At 32.5% G+C, this 21,832-nt stretch overlaps 1 protein-coding gene across 1 annotated transcript in view; it reads left to right on the top strand.

Annotated features, from left to right (window-relative positions):
* Positions 1-21,832, top strand: part of LOC129951551 (protein sax-3-like) — an 85,112-nt gene that overhangs the window by 44,547 nt on the left and 18,733 nt on the right. Inside the window, exons 2-9 of the mRNA XM_056063761.1 lie at positions 5,231-5,421; positions 8,092-8,194; positions 15,726-16,010; positions 16,260-16,400; positions 18,316-18,447; positions 18,582-19,522; positions 19,600-19,719; positions 19,842-20,214. Coding sequence (XP_055919736.1) covers positions 5,231-5,421; positions 8,092-8,194; positions 15,726-16,010; positions 16,260-16,400; positions 18,316-18,447; positions 18,582-19,522; positions 19,600-19,719; positions 19,842-20,214 — 2,286 coding nt within the window. The remainder of the gene's footprint in view (positions 1-5,230; positions 5,422-8,091; positions 8,195-15,725; positions 16,011-16,259; positions 16,401-18,315; positions 18,448-18,581; positions 19,523-19,599; positions 19,720-19,841; positions 20,215-21,832) is intronic.

The following is a 21,832-nucleotide window of genomic DNA, read 5'->3' as shown; positions in this document are numbered from 1 at the left end:
TTGTTTGGCTTTTGGCTAAAAGAATATACATACTTGCCTTTGGATGGAAATTGTTTTGCAACTAATAACTGGTTGTTTTATAGGTTTTGTGTTGTTTATGAAGAGAGATTGAAAGGTAGTTTAGATTTTGAAATAATGCTTTTGATATATTTTTTTGAGATTCTTTAGAGTTTTGAATCGTTTCGAAAGTTATCAAAACATAACAAAGGTGTTAATTGAGTGTTTCCCAATTGTTTCAAATACATTAGAGCTATTTCAAAATGTAAATGTAATCCTTTATGGTTGAAATCTCTGTAACAGTCAAGATTGAAACAAATAATAAATAAAAAGGTTTCTTAGAAATCTACTGGCTAAGATCTGATGGGAAAAACACATGCCTACATCATGCTCTTAAAAATTCAAATAAAGAGTGATTTTTTAGCTATTATCTTTTTGGCAACAATGGTTTAAACAGCTGAAGGACGTTTCGTGTTTTGTTTCACTGTCAAACATCTTCAATTTGGTCTATAATTTAACAACGAATCGTCTTAAAATTTTTTTAGTATCAAAAAGCGTTCTCTGTTAAGTAAGTTCGTCGCGCGCTTTTTCCTATTTATGGTGTGTTTAGTTAATATAGTCGGGGTAAGTAAATAAGTAGAATTGTCGATCTTGGAGTAAATATCAGCCAGAAACATTTCAAGAGCTCTCAATTCACCCACAAAAAAACACAGTTTTGTGCAGCTGGTGACATATTCGAACCGTACCAGCGTTTAGGGTTTTAAAAACAAAAATAAAAAATATTTTATTCAATAAATGTATTAATCAGAAATTGAGCCTTAAAAATGTAGAATATTGTATCTTTATTGAAATTTTTTCTAAAAAAGTGGGCGTGGCATTGCACTTTATTTATTAATTGTGATAATGTTAAAATCCTACTTTTAATAAAATATAATAGAAACTCTCATTAGTGTTTTTCTAAAAGTCTTAAAAAATTAAAAGTGGGGGTATGTAAATTTAACCAAAAATTTGTTTTTTTTTCTTGTATCACCAGAAACTTTGAAAATTTAAATCAATGCTATACTTTCGTTTCCAATGATCAATAGAATTTCAATACAAAAAATAGGAGAACATGAAAACTGGTTGAATTTTTTTTGCAAAATATTTTTTCCTTTTTGTTAAGTCATTAAAAATTGGAAAAAAAGTTTTGAAGTGTCAATGGAAATGTTAGAGCGTTTTACAAGCTGTGTTTTTTAATTTCTGCCTCTTCCTCTCCCTCCCTTTACACTGTCTTAGCTATCTTTATTAGTTATGCCACTTCTTATAATATCATGAAATTCGGTGAAGTTTTTTATGCAAGACTAGCTCGTACCAACAACTTTGCTCCCTCCATACCTTATTCCTTGTTTTGGATAATTTAAGTCATGCTTCATTAATTTCGGTGCGTAATTATTTGCTATTTCCATTCTCCTTCAAAAGTAACTATTTTATACTTTAAGTGGTTCACTACGGCGTATACTTTTTCTTAAAATGAAACTTTGATTTAAACTTCATACCACCTCCATAGATAAAAGGATAACACAACGTCTGTTAAATCAAATTTACACGTGCTTTAAAAAAATATATCCTTATTAAATTACCTCAATTATATTCTAATGTTACTAAAAATGTCACTTAAATGTCACCCTCATTTAATACGACACAACCCAAAAAAACATCCCTTAAAAAATATATCACTAATCCTTTTCTATATTTACTCTTCCATAGCTTCCATAGTTTCTATAAAACGTGAAAGAAAAATCCTTCGACAAATTCAAATAACCTTAAAATTACTGACCCAAACTTGTTTGTGCTTATTTGCTTAGGGAGCAATAAAGGTGACATTGAATACCTTTGTATACAATAATGTACAGGTAGTTTTTTTCTTCTTAAATAAATTACCACGATTATTTGAATTTTATGCAAACTTGTTCGCACCCATTATAAAGGGCCTTAGGGGGGGTTGAATTCTCATCTTTCCAGAGATTCAAATACCTAACGTTTACCTCTTATAGTCATGTCCTTTTCTCTATTAGCTTTACTATTCAGAAAATGTAAAGCCCAACGTTTAAAAATGGAGACAGGGAGATTTTATAAATTTTATACTCTTCCTCTCGAATATCTAACAAAAAGCTTGAAATATTTTCCTACAAAAAGACACACACAGCCATACATACATATTCATGTTTATATGTATGTAGATGTAGAGCATAGATACCTAAGAAGACGATATAGAAATTTAGAGAAGTTAAGAAAGAGGAATGTATTTATTTTATAATTGCAATTTGCAGAGATTTGCAGCATTCCTTATGCCACAGCCACCCAGTTACACAGTTACTAGAGAAATTCCTGTTTTTTGCTTTAAGGATTTTTGGGTTCACTATTACACAGTAAAGCAGAGCACACACAGAAAAAAAAAATCCCGATTGTCTCTATATCAGCTTCCTGTGCAATTTCGAAATAAATGAACCATAGGGAAAAATCTAACAGAAAAAAAAGTACCTACCTATATATTCTTATCCTTAAAATAACTAGAGAAATATGGAGAAAGAAAATTTGCATACCAAGCCAAGCAGGACGATAAAGGTAGCTAGAATAGGTAACTCTATCTATATATACAAACATGCATAATAGAGTAGAGATATAAAGTTAAACTTAAATAAGGCTTACAAAAATAAAAAAAAAAAAACTGAAAAATCCTAGCATAAGGATATTCGAATTTCCAGGTTAAATTAAAGAGAGAAATACCTTTTGGAATTTTAAATATTTTAAATACCATAATACATAGAGAAGAGCAGTAGAATCTATATAAGAAACCAAATCGTCCTTGGTCCTTTAGCTGAAAATTTGCAAGTAGGAGGGGGATGAAGATAGGTAGAGGTACCAGGTACCTATACAACATAGCAACTCGCCATAAACGACATCTAATTGAACACGAAACTAAGGTCAGATTGAATTTATCGAACAAAATTGCAAATTGACAACAGCAATTATCATGAATTCTCTTGGGCGGATTTATGTATTTACCTCTCTGTTCCCATTCTCTATATACCCTAACCCCCTCCCCCGCAGGACTACCCCATCATCCAATTTTTCTTCATAACTGCGGGAACGACGTTTTATATTGTGTCGTCGTCGTTGATTTTTGTCCTGGAATCTTTTGTTCTCTTTTGTTGGTTCTATATATACAAGGAAAAAAAAATAAAGAAGAAAATAATAAAACTGTATAAATATGCCAGGACTTAATTTGACTTTACTCCCACTCCATTATTCCATAAATCTGCCATTAAATTCGCTTCGGATTCAATTATGTGGCAAAAATACGTTTCTCGTCCTTTTTATTTTTAGTTGCTGTTGTTGTATATATTTTGATTACTGTTGTTGCTGTTGTTGTTGATGATGATTTTAAGGATGTCCTTGAGACGTTTGCTGCCGCGCGCTCCGGTTCAACGATGACGGTGACGCACGGCGAAGAAAAACGCCGCGCCGGAAGGTATAAACAAGGCATTATTTAAGAACTAAAAAATACCTTGAGTGAATATTTATGAGTATAAAATAGATTCTTTTTGTTGTATTCTATTCAAAGCGAGGATATATCCCTCTTTCCGCTAGAAGTTCGAGGGGACTGGGAAGTGATGTAAGGTATAAAAGGGATTACGATTATTGGAAATGAAAGGCGAAATTTTTAATTTTTATTTTTAGGAGCAAAAAAATTAATAAAGGAATAAACGTAGGGACGATTTAAATTAAATGTATATGAAATAAATGGATAAAGGTCCTTTTTTGACGACTATTTACCTTATGGCTATAAGACTTAGCTGTTAGAGGTTAGGCATCTACCCTTTCAATTAAAAATATTTATCTAAGATTGATGTGAATTTCTATTAGAGTTTTGTAAACATCATGTCATTCAATGTTATGTTCGATTTATTTTCAGACTTAAGAGTTTTTAAGTTGTTGGTATTTTTTATTTGTTTTGATTATTTAAATTTGTTCCTTCTTCCTCAATTTTTTTTTTGGAAATTAAGTTAATTTTTAAGTGTTGATGGTCCTAGCGAGAATAAATGGTGAGGACATTCATTTTATGGACTTAGGGTTTTTTTTAAGGGAGCAAAAGGTTAGCAGGAAAATTTATAGGAGCTGGATGGGATGAGCTATTCTATTGGAAAAAAATAAATTATTATCTTAGATTTGAGTTATAGAAGACTAAGTTCTGTGGAATTTCTTAAGTCCTATAAAGTGAAAAAAATATATATTAAAACAGTTTTGAGAGATATTTGAAAGATCACAAGTTGTGTGTTTTTTGAAGTCCTGGAATTTATAAAAAACTCAAATCAGGTTGTTGAGACATATCATCGTTAAGAACAACTGAGCTTGAGAAGACTTTCAAAGTCCTGGAAGTCCTGTTACATTTCTAAAAACCTCTTTTTTATGCAATTGCTTTAATTATATCTAAGTTTTTGGGTTTTGTCGAAGTCTTGGTATGATACAAATTATCTCAAATCAAGGCATAAAGTTAATAAAATAGATCACTTATAGTTGTTATTGTCAATGATGAATAATATTCAACACTGTCTTAAAATAGATTTTTGAGATATTTGAAAGTAAAACTCAGTAAAAATTGAAGTTTTATGGGTTTTAGTTGAGAATATCAAAGTTTCTAGGTGTTTTAAAAGGTTTGTAGAAGTTTTGAAAGTATATAATTTATAAACGTTTATAGATTCGTTACAAAAAAGTTTAACACATTTGCTGGTGCTACCTTCTTAACACTTAAGGAATGTTCATACCTTCCACTCCCAGCTTATCACAAACAAAGGTTTATTTGAGAGTTGTAACTAAATAAAGTTCGTTAATATTTATTAAATTTTTTTGGGTAAGTAAGAGTTTTAAATATTTTTCACAAAGCAACAAAAGCCTGCAACTTATTGAGGCACTTCAAATACAAAGGGTATTTCTTGTTCATTCAACCTACTAATTGATGAGTTAATGGATTTTTCTAGATAAGGTTGATTTTTTTTCGGTTGCTGTTCTGAAATGTGTAGTGTAGGTATGCATCTGCTCCTGCTATATTTTTTGTGTTATCCTTTTTTTTGAATGGAGATACAAATCTCGATATACCTACCTTCCTTTACGTATTATTTTTTTTGCATTGAAAATCAATTTTTACCTATGGCTTCAGTGTTATTTATAAATTCTGTTGTTTCTTTTTTTTCAGGAGAAAATCCTCGCATCGTAGAACATCCTATGGACGTGACTGTGCCAAAAAATGATCCCTTAACGTTAAATTGCAAAGCAGAGGGTGATCCAATGCCATCAATACAATGGTATAAAGATGGACAAGAATTAAAAGTCGATACGGGATCACATCGATTATTATTACCAGCTGGTGGATTGTTTTTTTTAAAGGTATGTATACGAACTACGAATATGTATATGGGGGTAATTTTACGGTTTTCATTGTATAAAAGTTTCAAGTTGAAATATATTTTTTTAAGGAGGGATTTATGTATGGGTAAAGGAGTGTATATAATAATTGTATAGGTTTTATTTTAATTAAAATTCAGTGATATGTATAGTGATGTGTTGATGTTAAGATTACATCAATTTGAAATTAATTTGTAAATTGAAAAATATTGTAGAGGGAAATTTCGTTAAGCTCTTCTTATCTTGAAATTTAAACTTAATAAAGTGTGTGTGAGATATCATCAACATTTTGTATTCCTTAGACAAGCTGAAATGTTTTAATTTTCAATGAATTTAAGTTTGACCTACGAAAGCGACCCACGAAAAAGTCTTACATAACTTCAATGCGAGTTTTTGGTAGGAATCTTTAAATTTGTCATTTGAAGCAGTCAACAAATAAAGATTTTATTCCTATTTTTCTAATCATATTTCAAGATTCTGTATAGTCTTCAATGCCTTCTTCGTTAGCTAGTTAGTTTATATTTCTTTTGTGGATTTATAATGGCGTCCAAGGAGCTCAGAGCCAGAAATTAATGGATGATGCCCAAATAACACCACCCATTCGACGTATCTTCGACGTTGTGAATGGTCAGCTGGATTCAGTTGTTGTGTGAGTTTGACTTTGGATATGGATGTATGTGTAGATCCAAATTCAAAATACTCCGTAATGTGTCGTAAGACAGTCCTAATTCCTGAGAACGACGACGAAGCTACACATTTGGTACTTCGGCAACACTTTCACTTAGAGCAGCAATATTTTCAGTGTTACCATCGAAATGATAATACACAGGCTTTGCAACATCTGTAACCGGTCTAGTCTCTTCAAATATCTTCACAATTTTGCCAAAATCTATTTTAGTAAATATCAGACTTTCAACTGAAATATTGGTTTAAAAAATTCGTTTGACAGATATCGAATTCCAGCCGTGCTTAATAACCTTCAGAATAAATAATTTCCAAATGGAGGTGCATATAAAAATCTAACCAATATTTTGAAAGGTTATAGATGTGGGTGAAAGTATTATTTATTGTCCCCAGTCTTTATTCAAGTACCAAACAAAATTTAAATATAAACGTTACGACATGACTATGACATTTACAACAGTTATGACGAACTGATACTGAATCACAAAGCTTTTAACCCACATTATGATATTAACTTCACCTTTAACTATTTTATAATTTCTATAAAATGTGCTTCTTTTATAAGCAAAGCGTATCATAGCACGTGACCTTATGGGTTCATTGACTAGTCCCTCTGGTCTGGGTAATATCACTAACTAAATTTAAAATGTCATTGATAGATTAATAATTTGTTTCATTGACTTAATGAAATGCAAAATCATTTCAAGATCAGATTTTACTCATCATATTCAAAAACACTCATTCAGAATGAAAAATGTCAATAACTACACTACAAAGTATCAGAAGTGGGATATTAAAAAAAAAATTCTTCTCTTAACTTAATAAAAATGAGCTAGATTTCTGCTATTAAATTTAAAAATCGGTCGTACGTATATAAAATAATTTCATATTCCGTCAACTTCATCAAAGAGTACCTACAATACACATCAATCTTCTTCAATTGTCAACTTCTACGCAAACCTACTTCAATTATTGCACACGCATTCCTCTAAACAGTATTCCAGCATCATCAAAGTATCTTATTTTGAAGTTTATATATAACTATAGAAGTATGTGAGACTTGAGCAAGCTCAATTGTCTTAGCGCAATGTCATCCTCGAAAGTTATCATACATATGAGCACGAGGACGAGTAGTAGTACCTACTCGTATCTTATTTCATCTTGTTGTTTTTTTTTTTCATTTGAATGAATATTTATGCACTTCGCGACTGTGACCCACTTCAAAGAGCAAATAATATACGGCTACAGCATCATCATCATAGCATCTTCATACTTATGGTGGTAAAAACCGAGAAGATGAAGGAGAAACTGATGCTGAAGGGTAAAACGAAAATGTATTAAATTAAAGTATGGGTACTCTTCTGGCCTAACTACTGTGACTGTGAATTGTAATTTCAAACGTGAGCTGCTATAAACAGCAGTTATGGCAGCAGCTGGTTAAGATACTTTGAAGTGCGTTTGTCTGGTTGCACTTGAAACGAAAGTCGCCAGTATGTCATCTAATTGGAGTCAAGGGACTTTTTCCGTCATCATAGTCATCTGTGTCGTAGTTGTCATCGTCGTAGTCTTCGTCGCCATTGCCGTCGTCTGCACAAAAATGATGACGCCGAGGACGACGACGACTACGAGCGACGACGTTGAGGATGCCACCACCTTTGCTGCTGTTCCAATGATGCTCATTCACTCACTTAGCCTTCCGCCCAACCATCTAACCAACCGACATCAACATGAGTACGAAAAAAAGGAAGGCTGCTTCGAGCTGTTTTCTGTGTCATGTTCTGAATTTTATTTTTTATTTTTGTCTCTGCTTCAATCTTTTTCATAATTTTGAGAGGATTTTCTCCCTCACCTCGCTGTACGAAAGCACACTACTTACTATTTTTATATTTTTTGGTCTATCCACACACAACCAGGACTTATGATGGCTTTAATATAATTTGTATCCTTTTTTTTCGTTTATCCTTTTAGGTAATCCATTCCCGGAGGGAGAGCGATGCTGGCGTCTATTGGTGTCAAGGGAAGAATGAGTTTGGTGTTGCTAAAAGTCGAAATGCAACCCTTCAAGTTGCTTGTAAGTATATAACTTCCTTTAACTATAGCACATGATCGATTATAATACTATTTTAAGTGTGAACGTCAAGTCCTCCATAATAATTCCCTTCTGGCTAAAATATTCTATACGTTTTTGATTAATTTAATAATATTAAAAACGGGATATTGCCACTATACTCATTGTTGTTGTTTTTTTTTGTATTGTCTTTGATTTCTTTTTGTATTCTTCTTAAATTAAATTCGATATACAAAAGCCCACAGATGTTACAATGTAACGAGTGTATAGGGTTACTTCCTTACTACGATGCAATTTTTCCTAGATACGGTAGGGTAGGTATTTTTTCTGTAATTAATAAAGAAACACAAGTTGAGGGTGTTGTATACGCTAAAAGTTTATAAGACCTAGACCCTCACTATACAACATTCTTCGGGTATTGGTTCTATGAGTAGAGTAGGTAACAGATTTTTGGAAGATTTTATACTCTTGTATACATATTTCCTATAACATAACATAGGATACCGTATGTATGTACGTTGCGAAGACTAGGTACAATTACAAATAGGAAAGGAGTGGGTATCGAATTGAGTTATTATTAATTTAACAATAATTGTTCTTTGTAATTTTAATGAGTTTTTAAAAGTCAAAAAGGGTTAATGGGGGGAGTTTTTTTGAGTTATAAAAAAGGGTTTTGGTTTTTGGTGTTTTGTATTTTATATTGTTAATGAGAAAATAAAAGGCGACGACATACAACACACGCAGTATAGAGTAGTTACATAGATTTAAACGGGTAGGTTAGGTATGGGTATGCATGTGTTTATGTAGGTAACAGCTGTAATGGATACTTTTTGGAATTTTATAAATGAATATAGGGATACTATAGGAAAACCCTAATTGCATTTACGAAACTATAGAATTTCTTCATTAAAGAAAGATGTCAGCACTATTTTGTGGTTTTAATAATTTTTGAGTAAGGGTTATTGATTGTCAAAAAATTGAAATTTTGTTTTAATTTAAAAATGAAAAACAGTCAATGAGGGTCAATTCGTAAATATTAATCTTATGCAGCTAATTTAAAATCATCACAATAAGAGGTTTCAATTCATTTTAAAAAAAACAGGATTTTTTAAGAAGAGTTAATGGAAGTTTATTTCATTGAAAGAAGAAAGATATGCTATTAACAATGTAAATCAGTTCAAGCCAAATGACCGTTATGGTTGCAGAAATAATTTATCCTTTTTATGAAATGTTGCGACATCTTCATGAATTCCATCTTTAAAGCTTGCATTTGGTTTAGAACAACAATCCAACGTAATAGTTCCAATAGCCTTATTTAAAAATAATTACGGACCAATTAAATGAACAAACGACTTTTTTTTATGTATGTCAAGACCCTATCAGCTAAGATCGACGTTTTTGGTGATCGAATGGATTAAGTTCTTATGCTAACTTAATTTAACGCAATAAACTCTGGCTACAAAATGATCACTTTTTTAACCTTCCGATAGAAAATTATTGTAATCGTTCTGATTTGTCGAATTGAACATTTTCAAATTTTCCAACTTTTCGTAAAGACAATTTTTTAAAAGATATGAATGTGTAAATGTGTGTTCACACTTTCATACGTCCGTATATTCGGGGACCTTTGTTGGTAGGCCAAAAAATAATTGTTTTTAATAAAAACGTTAATGTATACATTAAGAAATTGCTTTTTTGAAATCTAATAAAAACTTTAAGAAAACTTGAAGTGACGAATTCTTAAAAAAGATTTAAGAAAAATACAACTTAAGGTTGGAAAAACTCCAACTGTCATATCGTTCGTAAAAAAATAAGAAACTACAAAAACTTAAATACATAAAATTGGTAAAAACTGATTTTTAGTCTCGAATATCTCGAAAAAAAATAAGGTTTTGTCTTCAAAATTATTTAATTCTAAGCTAAATTTTGTTGTTAACTTAACATTCATATTTTTTTAAGATATAAAAACTTTCAGAAAATGTTACTAAAAATTTTTAAAAGCTAACTTGTGGCTTTAAATCGTGTGCGAAATATTGTTGCTAACTTTAAACTAATTTCTTAGAAAAGTCCAAATTGACAACTATTTTTTTGCAAAACACGAAAACCTTAGAACACAATTAAAAGCTGCTAAGAAATGGTTTTCGACTCTAGTATTATGAGTGCAAAGAAAGATATTGAATTTAAATTTTGTGTATCTAAAACAATAAGGTTGTTATTAATGTTTTAGTAAAGTTTTAAAAAAATCAATGGACAGACAGGGGTGAGAAAATATAAGTGTGAGTCGCATACCAGCCCCTTGTTTAATTTTATTTGAACAATTTTATTGCTGTTTTGAAATAATTATTAAATAAAATAAATAAATTGAAAATTACGTGGCACAACAGTCCATGAAGAACCAGGGCCTAGTGACTTGCAACTCTCAACCATTCCTGTGTGCGAATAATGTTGTCAGATATGGAACAGTTTATTATTCCACTTTAAATCAAATCAAATCAAATGGGGTGGCGCAACAGTCCGTTGTGAACCAGGGCCTAGTGACTTACAACTCTCAACCATTCCTGTGTGCGAGTACTGTTGTCAGGAATGGAAGGGACCTACAATTTTAGGCCGAATCCGAACGGCTAGTTTTGAGAAAGCACTTTTTCATGACAAGAATTAATCTTGAAGGATTTGTCAATTCCTCGCAAGAGGCAGTACCCGCGAAAATTATTATTTTTTTTTTAAATTAAGGTGGCACAGGCAGGGATTGAACCCAAGACCCCTTGCATGACAGTCCAACGCACTAACCATCATGCCACTTTAAATAATGTCGTAGTTTTTACTTGTCAAATGTCATAATATGATAGCTGCTAAAATCACGGCAATTCAAAATGAAACCTTTTATTGGAAAACCCTTTACACAAAACAAATACAAAAAATTGTGAAATAAATTGAAATAAATTAAAGTAAAACTAAACTAATCAAAATAAAGAAGAAGCTGGCATACTACCCACACTGATAACTTCAATCAATTTGTCTTGCTTAAACGGCTTGTAGGTTTTCGTGTTTCGTTAAAAAAGTTGTCAGTTATCATTCTTAAAAACTTAAAAATTACCATCAATATTTTGCATATAATGAAATGTACTGATTTCAAAATTTATTTTTGTTAAGAAGATTTTTAGTCGAAAATCAACTTTTTCCAATTTTAGTAACATTTCTTTAAAGTTTATATTTCTTATATAAACAAATATAAGTTGGAATGAAATTAATTTGAAGTCAATATCTTCTATTGTTCACAAGATATCGAGCACCGAACATCAATTTTTACCAAATGTGCTTACGATTTTTGTAAATTTTAATTTTGTATCAAAAAATTGACAAATGTGGGAAAAAATATTTTCTGTGAGATAAAATTTGTTTGAAGGCAATATTTTTAAGTGTCAATTCGATTTTTTAAATTCAAAATTACCTTAGTCAATATCTCAAATTAATGAAAGGATATTTAAGTCGAAAATTTGCAATAACATTTAGTAAATTTTGTTTAATTTTTTAGGTTAACCAAAACGTTCACTTTTTTTAACTGCTATGGCAAATAAAACACCCACTCAATTTTTTTTTGAGAGTCCTTTCTGCATTTTTCTCCATTATTATTTGTATACTAAAATTTATTTGAAGTCGAAAGCTCTAAAAACCATTTATTTATTATTCTATTTATATTTATTTGCTCTAGAGACCTTGAGACGTCGAGAAATGTCAAAATTTTCAGTTCTACAAATCGAACCGATTACAATAACTTCCTATAGACAGTTAATAAAATAAAAAGAATATGTAATAAATGCAAATACACTAATTTTAGTGAATTTTCCCCGATTTTATTGGAAACTGGAACTGAAAACTTATCTTTTTTTCAATAAGAACTATCGTTGAGTGAAATTTGAAATACTTCTGTTTCCTTTTATTTTAATACTTATTTTAAACAATTGTGTATCGTTTTTTGAAACAATAAATTAATATGAAACTCGATTACATGATGTTCAAATAACAGACCATTTAAACATTTTTAATCCATTAAAAGTACAATGACCCTTAAACAGCATTTCTCGTTAAAAAAAAAGAAATTTATTTTTTTGAAAAAGATTTTAAGTGATTAGAGATTTTAAGCCTATTCAGAATAGTTCGAGAAATTTTTTAATAATACCAACATTATTCTATTCCTGTACAATTCTGTCCAATAAATTAAAGACCATTGAAATCGAAACTTCATTGTCCAGTAAAAATAAAGAAAGTTCAAAGACTGTCACCAAAATATATTTACAGAGTCTGAAGTTCAAACTAAATTAAATTACCAACTAACAATGAGTCACATGATAAAAATGAAAAATAAAAAAGAATGAAAAGAAGCATTTTTCCGCTTAGCCCATCACATTAAAGTAAATATTTTCTGTCTGTTGAACATCTGATATCAAGATATTTTCTTTCATCGATATATCATCATCATCATCCCTGTTAACTAATTACCCATCCTTTTTTCCAAAAAAAAGGAAAAAATGCACAAGCCTTCGTCTTCACACAAGAAATGAAGACTTTCCATTTCAGAATATTGTATACGTTAACGTACAAAGAAAATGTCTCAAGAAAATCCATATAACCATCTTTAGCAAATATATGTATGTGGGTACAAACATACTCGTCTCAAGAAAATACAAAAAAAAAGAATCTTAAGTTAAAGGGAAATTACTCATACTCCTTTTCAAACCTCTACAGTAAGGACATCTCATATCCTTCGTCTGCAGATGAAAAAGCAACAGACCTTATATCCCACCTTCTACTTCATCATCTTCTCTTGAAATTTCTGCCTGTCGTCTTTGGAAACATTTTTTTTCTCGTCTTCGTCTTTCGTCTGCCCTGGTCGGTCGCCATCTTCGCATTTCAAACGATTGTGCCGTTTTTTTTTGTATACTTCCTTTTTTTGTTACAAATAAAAATATAAAAGTCGATGCCAACAAGTAATTGAATTTAATTTATCTGACTTCTTGTAAAAGGCAAATAAAAAGAAAGGAGTTGCAAGCAAAAAAAAAAGGGAAGATAATAGGAAGCGATCTCAATTGAATATTGCATCCCCCCATCATTGTATACACCGACCGTGAAGACGTACTAGGTATAAACCAGAAATTCAGAAAAGGACTTTATGTACCTGTGGAGTGCGGAAACTTTGGTTGTACTGAACAAGGACGATTATAGTTCCTTGGGCAATTTTTGGCTTTCTTTTGCAGGATTTTGCAATGAAGCAAAAAATTACAAAATCAATTTAATCGTTTAGTAATAAATTGATAAATATTCAAGATTTAAACGTTGGAATATTTTTTGGTGAATATTCAAGTAGAAGCCTTTGAGGGTATTTTTTTTTTCTTTCCTTCAAAATCACATTTCCTTTGTAAATTTCATATGCGACCAATAAGTCAGCGCAGAAAGCACCTGATCTGATAGCCAATTACTAGGGATTTACTTCAAATAAAACATTAGAGTAAGTTTTTTGAAAAGGGGAGCGAGCACAAAGCTCATCTATGTTTGGTAGGATTATTTGCCAATAAGGGTGGAAATGGTTATATGCGTATAAATTACAAGTCTGACCATAGTAATTTCAGCTACGAACTTAAGCATTCTTGTCGCTCCCCTCCTAGTTTTCGAAAACGATTAGAATCATTATAGCCAAAGTCCTTTGCTTATTATCTTGTTGCATTTTATGTGTTCTCAAACTCTACACATTTATTTCTCCATAGAAACCTATTTATGGGTATGGATGAACTTTATCTCTTTAATACCATGACAAATCTAAAAAGGCTTTAAATGTGGGGATTTGATCTCTAACCACTTTGACCATGACGCGACGACCGACGACCGACGCACGATGCAACGTCATCTTTAATTACATTATGGTGACCATGTCTAAGTTTTAAGGAAAAAAAAAATAAATATTTTAATTATTAATTTAGATTAATTTTATGTAAATAGCTTAAAGCAGGATCAAATGTATTTTAAGTTTATATATTAATAGAACATACAAATAATTGAAATGTTAACCCTTTTTAGCGCTTTTACAGCTGTCTTAATGTCAAATTGAAAGCTTAGTCTGTACTTTTCACATAGGCAGTCTTATGCTTAAGTTTGACATAAGTCTTAAGCCAAATAGAAGTTTAAAAGTTCATTAAAGAAAGATATATACAAAAGCGTTACACAATTGTCCAAATTTAGTAAAATGATTAAAGCTTAATACCTGTCTACACTACAGCAGTAGTTCAAAATAATAAAAGTGTCTTAAGTTAAACAGTTGATAAAAGTAAGCCAAAGTTAAACAGTTTATAAAAGTAAGCCAGATGTTTTAAGTTTTCGAAGATAAGAAAATCGTCCAATATAAGCCAGTTGATCAAAACCTTTCTAAAGTAAGAGAGTGGTTAAAAGCTACAAAAATTATGTTAAGCAAAACATTTAATCAAAGTTAGTAAGATGTTTTAAGTTTCCCAATGTCAAAAAACTGTCCAAAGTAATTCAGTTGGTTAAAGATTTTTAGATTTCTAAAGTTAAAAAGTTTAGTTTAAGGCTGCACAATAGTTTTAAGCTGAAGAGTTAGTCAAATTAAGTCGGACCTATGTTAAAACTTGGCTAAGGTTAGTCTTAAATGAGCCGGTCGTATTAAGTTTTACTGCTGTGTATAATCACAGTTTAGTGTCAGAAAATTGTTTAACGCAAAACATTTAGTCAAAGTAAGGCAGATGTTTTAGTTAGTCTAAAGCTAACTAACTAACTTGTCTAAGTTTGTTGGTTAAAAAAAGACAAACGTATAAGAATAGTCAGTTTCAAGGAGTAAGGTATTTCTATTTTCCTAGACATCAATACAAACTATAACAGATTTTTAAAATTTTTAATTAATTTGATAAAAAAAACAATAATTTTAGTAAGTCAGCTCAAAATAAAAATAACATTTGGAAAATATAAGTTTATAATTAAACATCTGAGTAAGAAAATCTTTAACAGCCAAATTAATAAACGTGGACTAGCGAAAGGTTAGGTCTTATTCCATGGACTAAGTTCAAAATGTTATGAATAAAACAAAACTCCTACTAAGCGACGTTTTCTAACTCAAATCGTATATATTGTAGTAGATTTTCTTAAGGGATTTCCGGTAAACGTCACTTACTATTCCACGAACGTTTTGGTTTTATTCATGGGACGTATTAAACCACAGCCTTTTTCTCAATTCCTGACTTAGTAAACTAGCGGAATAAATAAGGAAAAGGCGTTTTATATCAATTCGGCTGCAAGAGTTTTTATTTATTCAGATTTAAAATTAAACTAAATTATCTCTGGGTCTGGTCACACTTATTTCAATATCTCTTTAAACTAATTTTATGAGCTAAAATACATTCAAACATACATAACGCCTTCATACATATATATGGACATTACATAAATACAAAATATCATTGATTTTCATTCGTATCTATTCATATTAAATTTTCTACATGCCTATGTACAAACATATATAATATATTTTTAGTCCTTCGTGAGGAATTCCGTTTGGAACCACAAAACACCCGTGTTGCACAGGGTGATGTAGCATTGATGGAATGCGGTGCACCGCGTGGCTCACCCGAGCCCACAATCACATGGCGTAAAAATGGACAAACACTAAATTTGAGTGCATCAAAGAGGATACGCATTGTGGATGGTGGTAATCTGGCAATTCAGGATGCACGACAATCAGACGATGGTAGATATCAGTGTGTGGTAAAGAATATTGTTGGAACGCGAGAATCTGCGGTTGCATTTCTAAAAGTTCACGGTGAGTGTTGTCGCATTTTATATGGAATAGTATAGAAGATAACATACATACGAATACATATAAAGGTATAGTGCGTTCAAGTTGATTCTATAGATGGGATTTTGCTATTAAAGTATCCCTTTTTTGTTATTGGTAGTGGATACGCATTTTCCGAATCACATGAACACTTTCCCATACAGTACTCGTACTTGTATATGTTCATTATATCCTGAGATATTTAATTCTTTTTTGTTTTTTTGTAAATTCCAGTTAAACCATTCCTCATCCGAGGACCACAAAATCAAACCGCAGTGGTTGGCAACTCTGTGATATTTCAATGTCGTATTGGTGGTGATCCTTTGCCTGATGTCCTGTGGCGTCGTACTGCATCTGGTGGCAATATGCCATTACGTAAGTTTTATAGCATAAAATTGTATACAAAAATGTACATATCTATACATACTCCTCGTTTGTATATCCTATCCCACCGATGATGATGGAAGGAAGGACACAAATTGTTTGAATTTTAAAGAGCAAAAGTGGGCAAGTGAAACATCATCGCAAGGAAATAAATAAAATCCAGATGATGAGATGGAGGTGGAGTTTGAGGGGAGAGGGTAAAAAAAGCGAGAAAAACCCTCATCAAATTGTCAATTAGTAAAAGTTTGGATGGATGGTGTGAGATTTTATTTTCGTCTCTTGCTTGTCTTGTGTTATAGCTCGAGTCTTTCTTTTTTTTTTAGTTTTATTTTTATGTAAGCTCTTTATTGTGTGTATTTTATTTTTTGTTAGTATTTGTTTCGACATTGTTGCATTTTGTATTTAATCTCGCTAATTGACAGCCGACTATCACTCTTTATAGGATTTTGTTTTTTATTTTTGGTACATTATGTCTTTAGAGCATTTTAAAGAATTTTTAGGTTTGAGGATGTGACATTTTTTACCTTGAGTTAATTATGGAATAAATTTACTCAATATTACATGTCTTTAGTTTTGAAAGTTTTATTTGTTGTCTAATTTATATTTTTAACGAAATTAACAAAAATAAAATGTGACAACTTTTTAAAACCTTCGTAAGTTTAGTTTAGTTTTAAATTTTAATTTATTTTTAAAAAAGGGTTAAAGCTTAAAACTGAAAAGAAATCTTAGTTTTTGCAACTTTGACTTTTTAAAAAATCCTTAAAAATTAAGTAATGAATCTCACTTTCAATAAATTTATTCTAAGGGAATTTAAATCAAACAGTTTGTACTTTTATTCGCTTTAAAAGGAAGGAAAACATAAATATGCACTTTTGAAGTGGAAGTGCATACAAAATAACCTTTTTAATTAATCAAACAATTTAACATTCTACATCATTTAAAGTCACTTTTTATAAAATTTGGTGCTTCATTAAGTTTGATTTACGAGAATTTTAATAGCACCTGCTTAAGTTTTTAGAAGAGAACCCTTGCTCTGAGAATTTACTTCTTTTTATTCTATTTTTCTAAGGGCCTTGGTTTAATTAAGTTTAAGCAGTATTTAAACTTCTCTAAAACAATTACGTTTTAAAACTTTCTATAAACAAATTTTGGAAGAAAAATTTGTATTCCTTTCTCCATGTTTAACCATACAAAATACGTCTTAACTTAAAACCAACATCATTCAAATTGATGCGCGTACTGTTTTGTCAAAATCGTTTTCATTACAGGATAATGACAAAACTTTGTCTATATTCCAATTCCAATGAAGCATTAACTAATTAAGACGAATCTCGCAATCATATCACTCACTTCAATAATATTCTTAGTTTGTCATCATCACCACCACATAACATACAAATCCTCTTTTGGTTTGATTTAAATTGAGAGGCCGCTGATGCGGTTCCACCGCACACAGCTCTGTGAGTGGGAGTTTGGTTGAAGTTGGATCCACGAGGATCTCGCGCGTTATTTGTGCCATCAGCTTTCTGTTTCCTAATTAAAACTTCATCTAACACTCAGTGTCAAAGTGTGCAATTACACACAAAACTTTTCTCATCGCCATCGCCGCCACCGCCACCTCACACCGCTCTTGTGCAACCAAACGGTTAGGAAGGTAGGAAAATCCGTTTTTATTTTGTATAGCTATTTCGTTTTGTTTAGTAGTCCTGAACGAGCATTTACGAGTGAGTCTAAGTATTATCCTTTCCAAAACACAATCACATCGCCCACAGATACAAACAATTTTGTTATCCTTCTTCGTCCTTCCACGCTTCGGTTCCCATGAGTTGGTATATAATATGTATTAACATCCTTTTGCTCCTTTTCTCTCTCACTTTTCTTAACTATAAAAGTTTTATTTATTTAGGACGTGTACACATCCTTGAAGATCGTAGCCTTAAATTAGACGATGTTACACTCGAAGATATGGGCGAGTATAGTTGCGAAGCAGACAATGCTGTCGGTTCAATTACCGCCACTGGAACCCTAACAGTACATGGTAAGTTTTTTTTTTATATTCTTCTCTACTTCCATATATTTATCTATCCACCATCAAAGCTAAAAACATACATATATAAATCTAAATAGTATAGTATAAAATATTTAACAAACTGACATCCGTTTTCCATTAAGCTCCTCCAAAGTTCATTACTCGTCCGAAAAATCAACTTGTAGAAATTGGAGATGAAGTACTATTTGAGTGCCAAGCAACCGGATATCCAAAGCCAACACTTTATTGGTCCGTCGAAGGAAATAGCTCACTGATGTTTCCCGGATATCGGGATGGCCGCATGGAAGCCACCCTCACACCTGAAGGACGAAGTGTTTTGTCAATTATTCGATTCGCTCGAGAGGATTCTGGTAAAGTGGTTGTTTGTAATGCACTTAACGCTGTCGGCAGTGTGAGCAGTCGTACTGTTGTGACAGTGGATACACAATTTGAACTCCCACCACCGATAATTGCTCAGGGCCCAGCAAATCAAACGTTGCCAGTCAAGTCGATTGTAACGTTACCCTGTCGAACGATGGGGACGCCAGCTCCAATTGTGTCTTGGTATCGGGATGGGATACCTGTCGATGAGAGCCCCGACGATGACCGAAGAAATATCTCAGAGTCAGGAGCTCTTACTATTAGCGACTTGCAAAAGACCGAAGACGAAGGGCTGTACACTTGTATTGCGAGCAATCGAAATGGAAAGTCCTCGTGGAGTGGATATCTCAAGTTAGAGGCTCCAACTAATCCGAATATTAAGTTCTTCAGGGCTCCTGAGCTGTCAACATATCCAGGGCCACCTGGCAAACCCCAGGTGGTTGAGAAGACAGAGGACACAGTCACGATTTCATGGACTCGCAGCAATAAAATCGGGGCATCAGCGTTGAAGGGATACGTAGTGGAGATGTTCGGGAAGAACGAGACCGAAGGTTGGATAGCGGTGGGGGCTCGCATACAAAATACCTCGTTTACTCAGGTAGGCCTCAATGCCGGAGTCAATTATTTTTTCGTGATACGTGCCGAAAACTCGCATGGCCTATCACTGCCAAGTGCCTTGTCGGAACCCATAGCTGTTGGAATGGTAAATAACAAAGCGCATTTTTGTACACACAAACGAGCTATCTCGATGGTTAACCTTTCTTTTCTCCTCTCCTTTAGAAGAGCTTTAACAGCGGTCTGGATTTAAGTGAGGCTCGAGCGAGCCTTCTTTCGGGTGACGTTGTGGAACTGATCAATGCGACATCTCCAGAATCGACAACCATGAAATTAACGTGGCAGGTTAGTACGGAAAAAGAATAGCTCTCTATTTTCACTATAAGAGCTCCTCCAACAACAACATCAACAAAATATCCTGATGCATGTATCTTCTTCCTTTTTTTTCTTTTTGTCCCATTGTATAGATAATCAATGGCAAATACGTCGAAGGATTCTACATCTATGCACGACAATTACCCGATTCAACGGTCGTCGTCAATACACGCTCGAATGCATTGGTGGCAGCACCAGACTCAACAGACCCACCAACTACTCTTGAACACTCTACCAAAAATAATGGCGGCAGCGGTAGCTCCAGCAGCAGTGTTTTAAATATCAAGAACAGCATTTCTGGTACGGTTTACAAAATGCTAACGATACTGAACGGTGGCGGAGCATCAACATGTACAGTTACCGGTCTGATGAAGTACACACGGTATGAATTTTTTATCGTACCCTTCTATAAGTCTGTCGAAGGCAAACCATCCAATTCAAGGATCGCACGTACTCTAGAGGATGGTAAGTTATCCTTTTTGTTGTTCTGTTATATATGAGTATGTATATGTGATTTCAAAGCTTAAAAACGGTATGTATGTTGTATGGTGTGTTGTGTGTGCTTGCTGCGATGATGATGATGATGCTATATAATATGTTTATTTGTCTTTCTGTCTTGTGTTGTTGTTTTTAACTGTTCTTCGCTGTTGATTCATTTCATTCGTTTTCATTCATTGCATTCTTTTATTTAAATTGAAGTCGATTCACCAGTTAAGTCTTTCGTTTCATTCTTTCACTCTCTCTCTCTTCGGATCTTTGAAAACAAAAATAAACAGACACAAAAAGAAAAGAAACAAAAACTAATCCGAAGGAAGAAGACTGTTTTTGGTGTTTTATCCTTAAATGGAGTTCATTTAGCATACAAACGTAGGTACACATCATCAGTGCATATGGAGAAAAGGGCTGTATTTAAGGGAATTTTAAGGCCCTGAATGGGAATTGTGGGAAAAGTGGAGTGCATTTGTAATTACTTCGAGGACTAAAGATTTAGTGGATACATTCAAATATTTAATCCTTGGAAATACGGCAATAAACCTCGCGAAAAATCCTAGGAAATGACATCCAGAAATTATTCTGGTCTCTGAAGATGCTCTTTTGGTGAAAATTAGTGTCAGTTTCTGACACTAATTTCCAGCTTTTAAATCAGTTGAAGTTTGTTTGATTGCAGAGCTAAGTCAAGACTCAAAGTTCAGCAATCTGAAAAAGACCAATATCATCTCGAATTTTTCTTATTTCAATATCACAAGCAGCAACAATATGTTTACCAAAAATGCCACGAATTTTCCAACCATTCTCTCAAAACACGAAAGAATTTTGATCATTACATTGGACGCTATGGTTTCTCTTCTTAATTTTTTTTGGACATTTTCATTCATGCAGAAAGAAGGGTCAGTTTTCAATTGCACACGAAATATTCAAGAAACCTAAGATCTTTGAAATATGATCATCGTATTTTCAGCTTTTGGGTTTGTTGGAATTTATCTGCAAAACCTTGAGTTTTCCTGACGCTTTCCCAAACAGTGACAATTTTTTTGACGACTCAAAATTTGATAAGTGTTCTGCAATAGTCCTAAACTGTCTCTTATTCTTCTACCACGTTCATGAAAAGTGACTATATTTTTTACAGATCAGTAAGAAGTTACTCCGCAAAATGATCTTATGAATCTGCGTAAGACCGAACCTGCCTAACATTCTTTTGGGCATCTAACGAGCAGTAACAATTTTTTGACAGAACTTGATTTCCTTTGACGTATAAGTCATAAAGATGTTGTTTGACTGACCACTCATGTTGTATCCAACACACTGTAGTTCTATTTGTGGAACTATTATATTGATTATAATTTGGCAAGACAAACTGAATGAGTGGAAGTAAATTTGACATATGTAACTTCAACAAAATGGCCGTCATTAACTGTCAAAGTTTGGAAGTAATTATTTAGAAAGATCATTTAGATACTTCTCTCCTACAAAAATTTCATGATTTTAAGACATTCATCAACGCTCAGTCTTAAAAGCTTAATAGCCTAAGACTTATGTACCATTTCAGTACGTTAAGTCTTTCTCAAGTTCGTCCCTGGCTATA

This window comes from Eupeodes corollae, chromosome 3, assembly GCF_945859685.1.
Source record: "Eupeodes corollae chromosome 3, idEupCoro1.1, whole genome shotgun sequence".
Classification (NCBI taxonomy): Eukaryota; Metazoa; Arthropoda; class Insecta; order Diptera; family Syrphidae; genus Eupeodes; species Eupeodes corollae.
The sequence above is the reverse complement of the archived record's forward strand: the minus strand, read 5'-3'. Positions and strand labels throughout refer to the sequence as shown.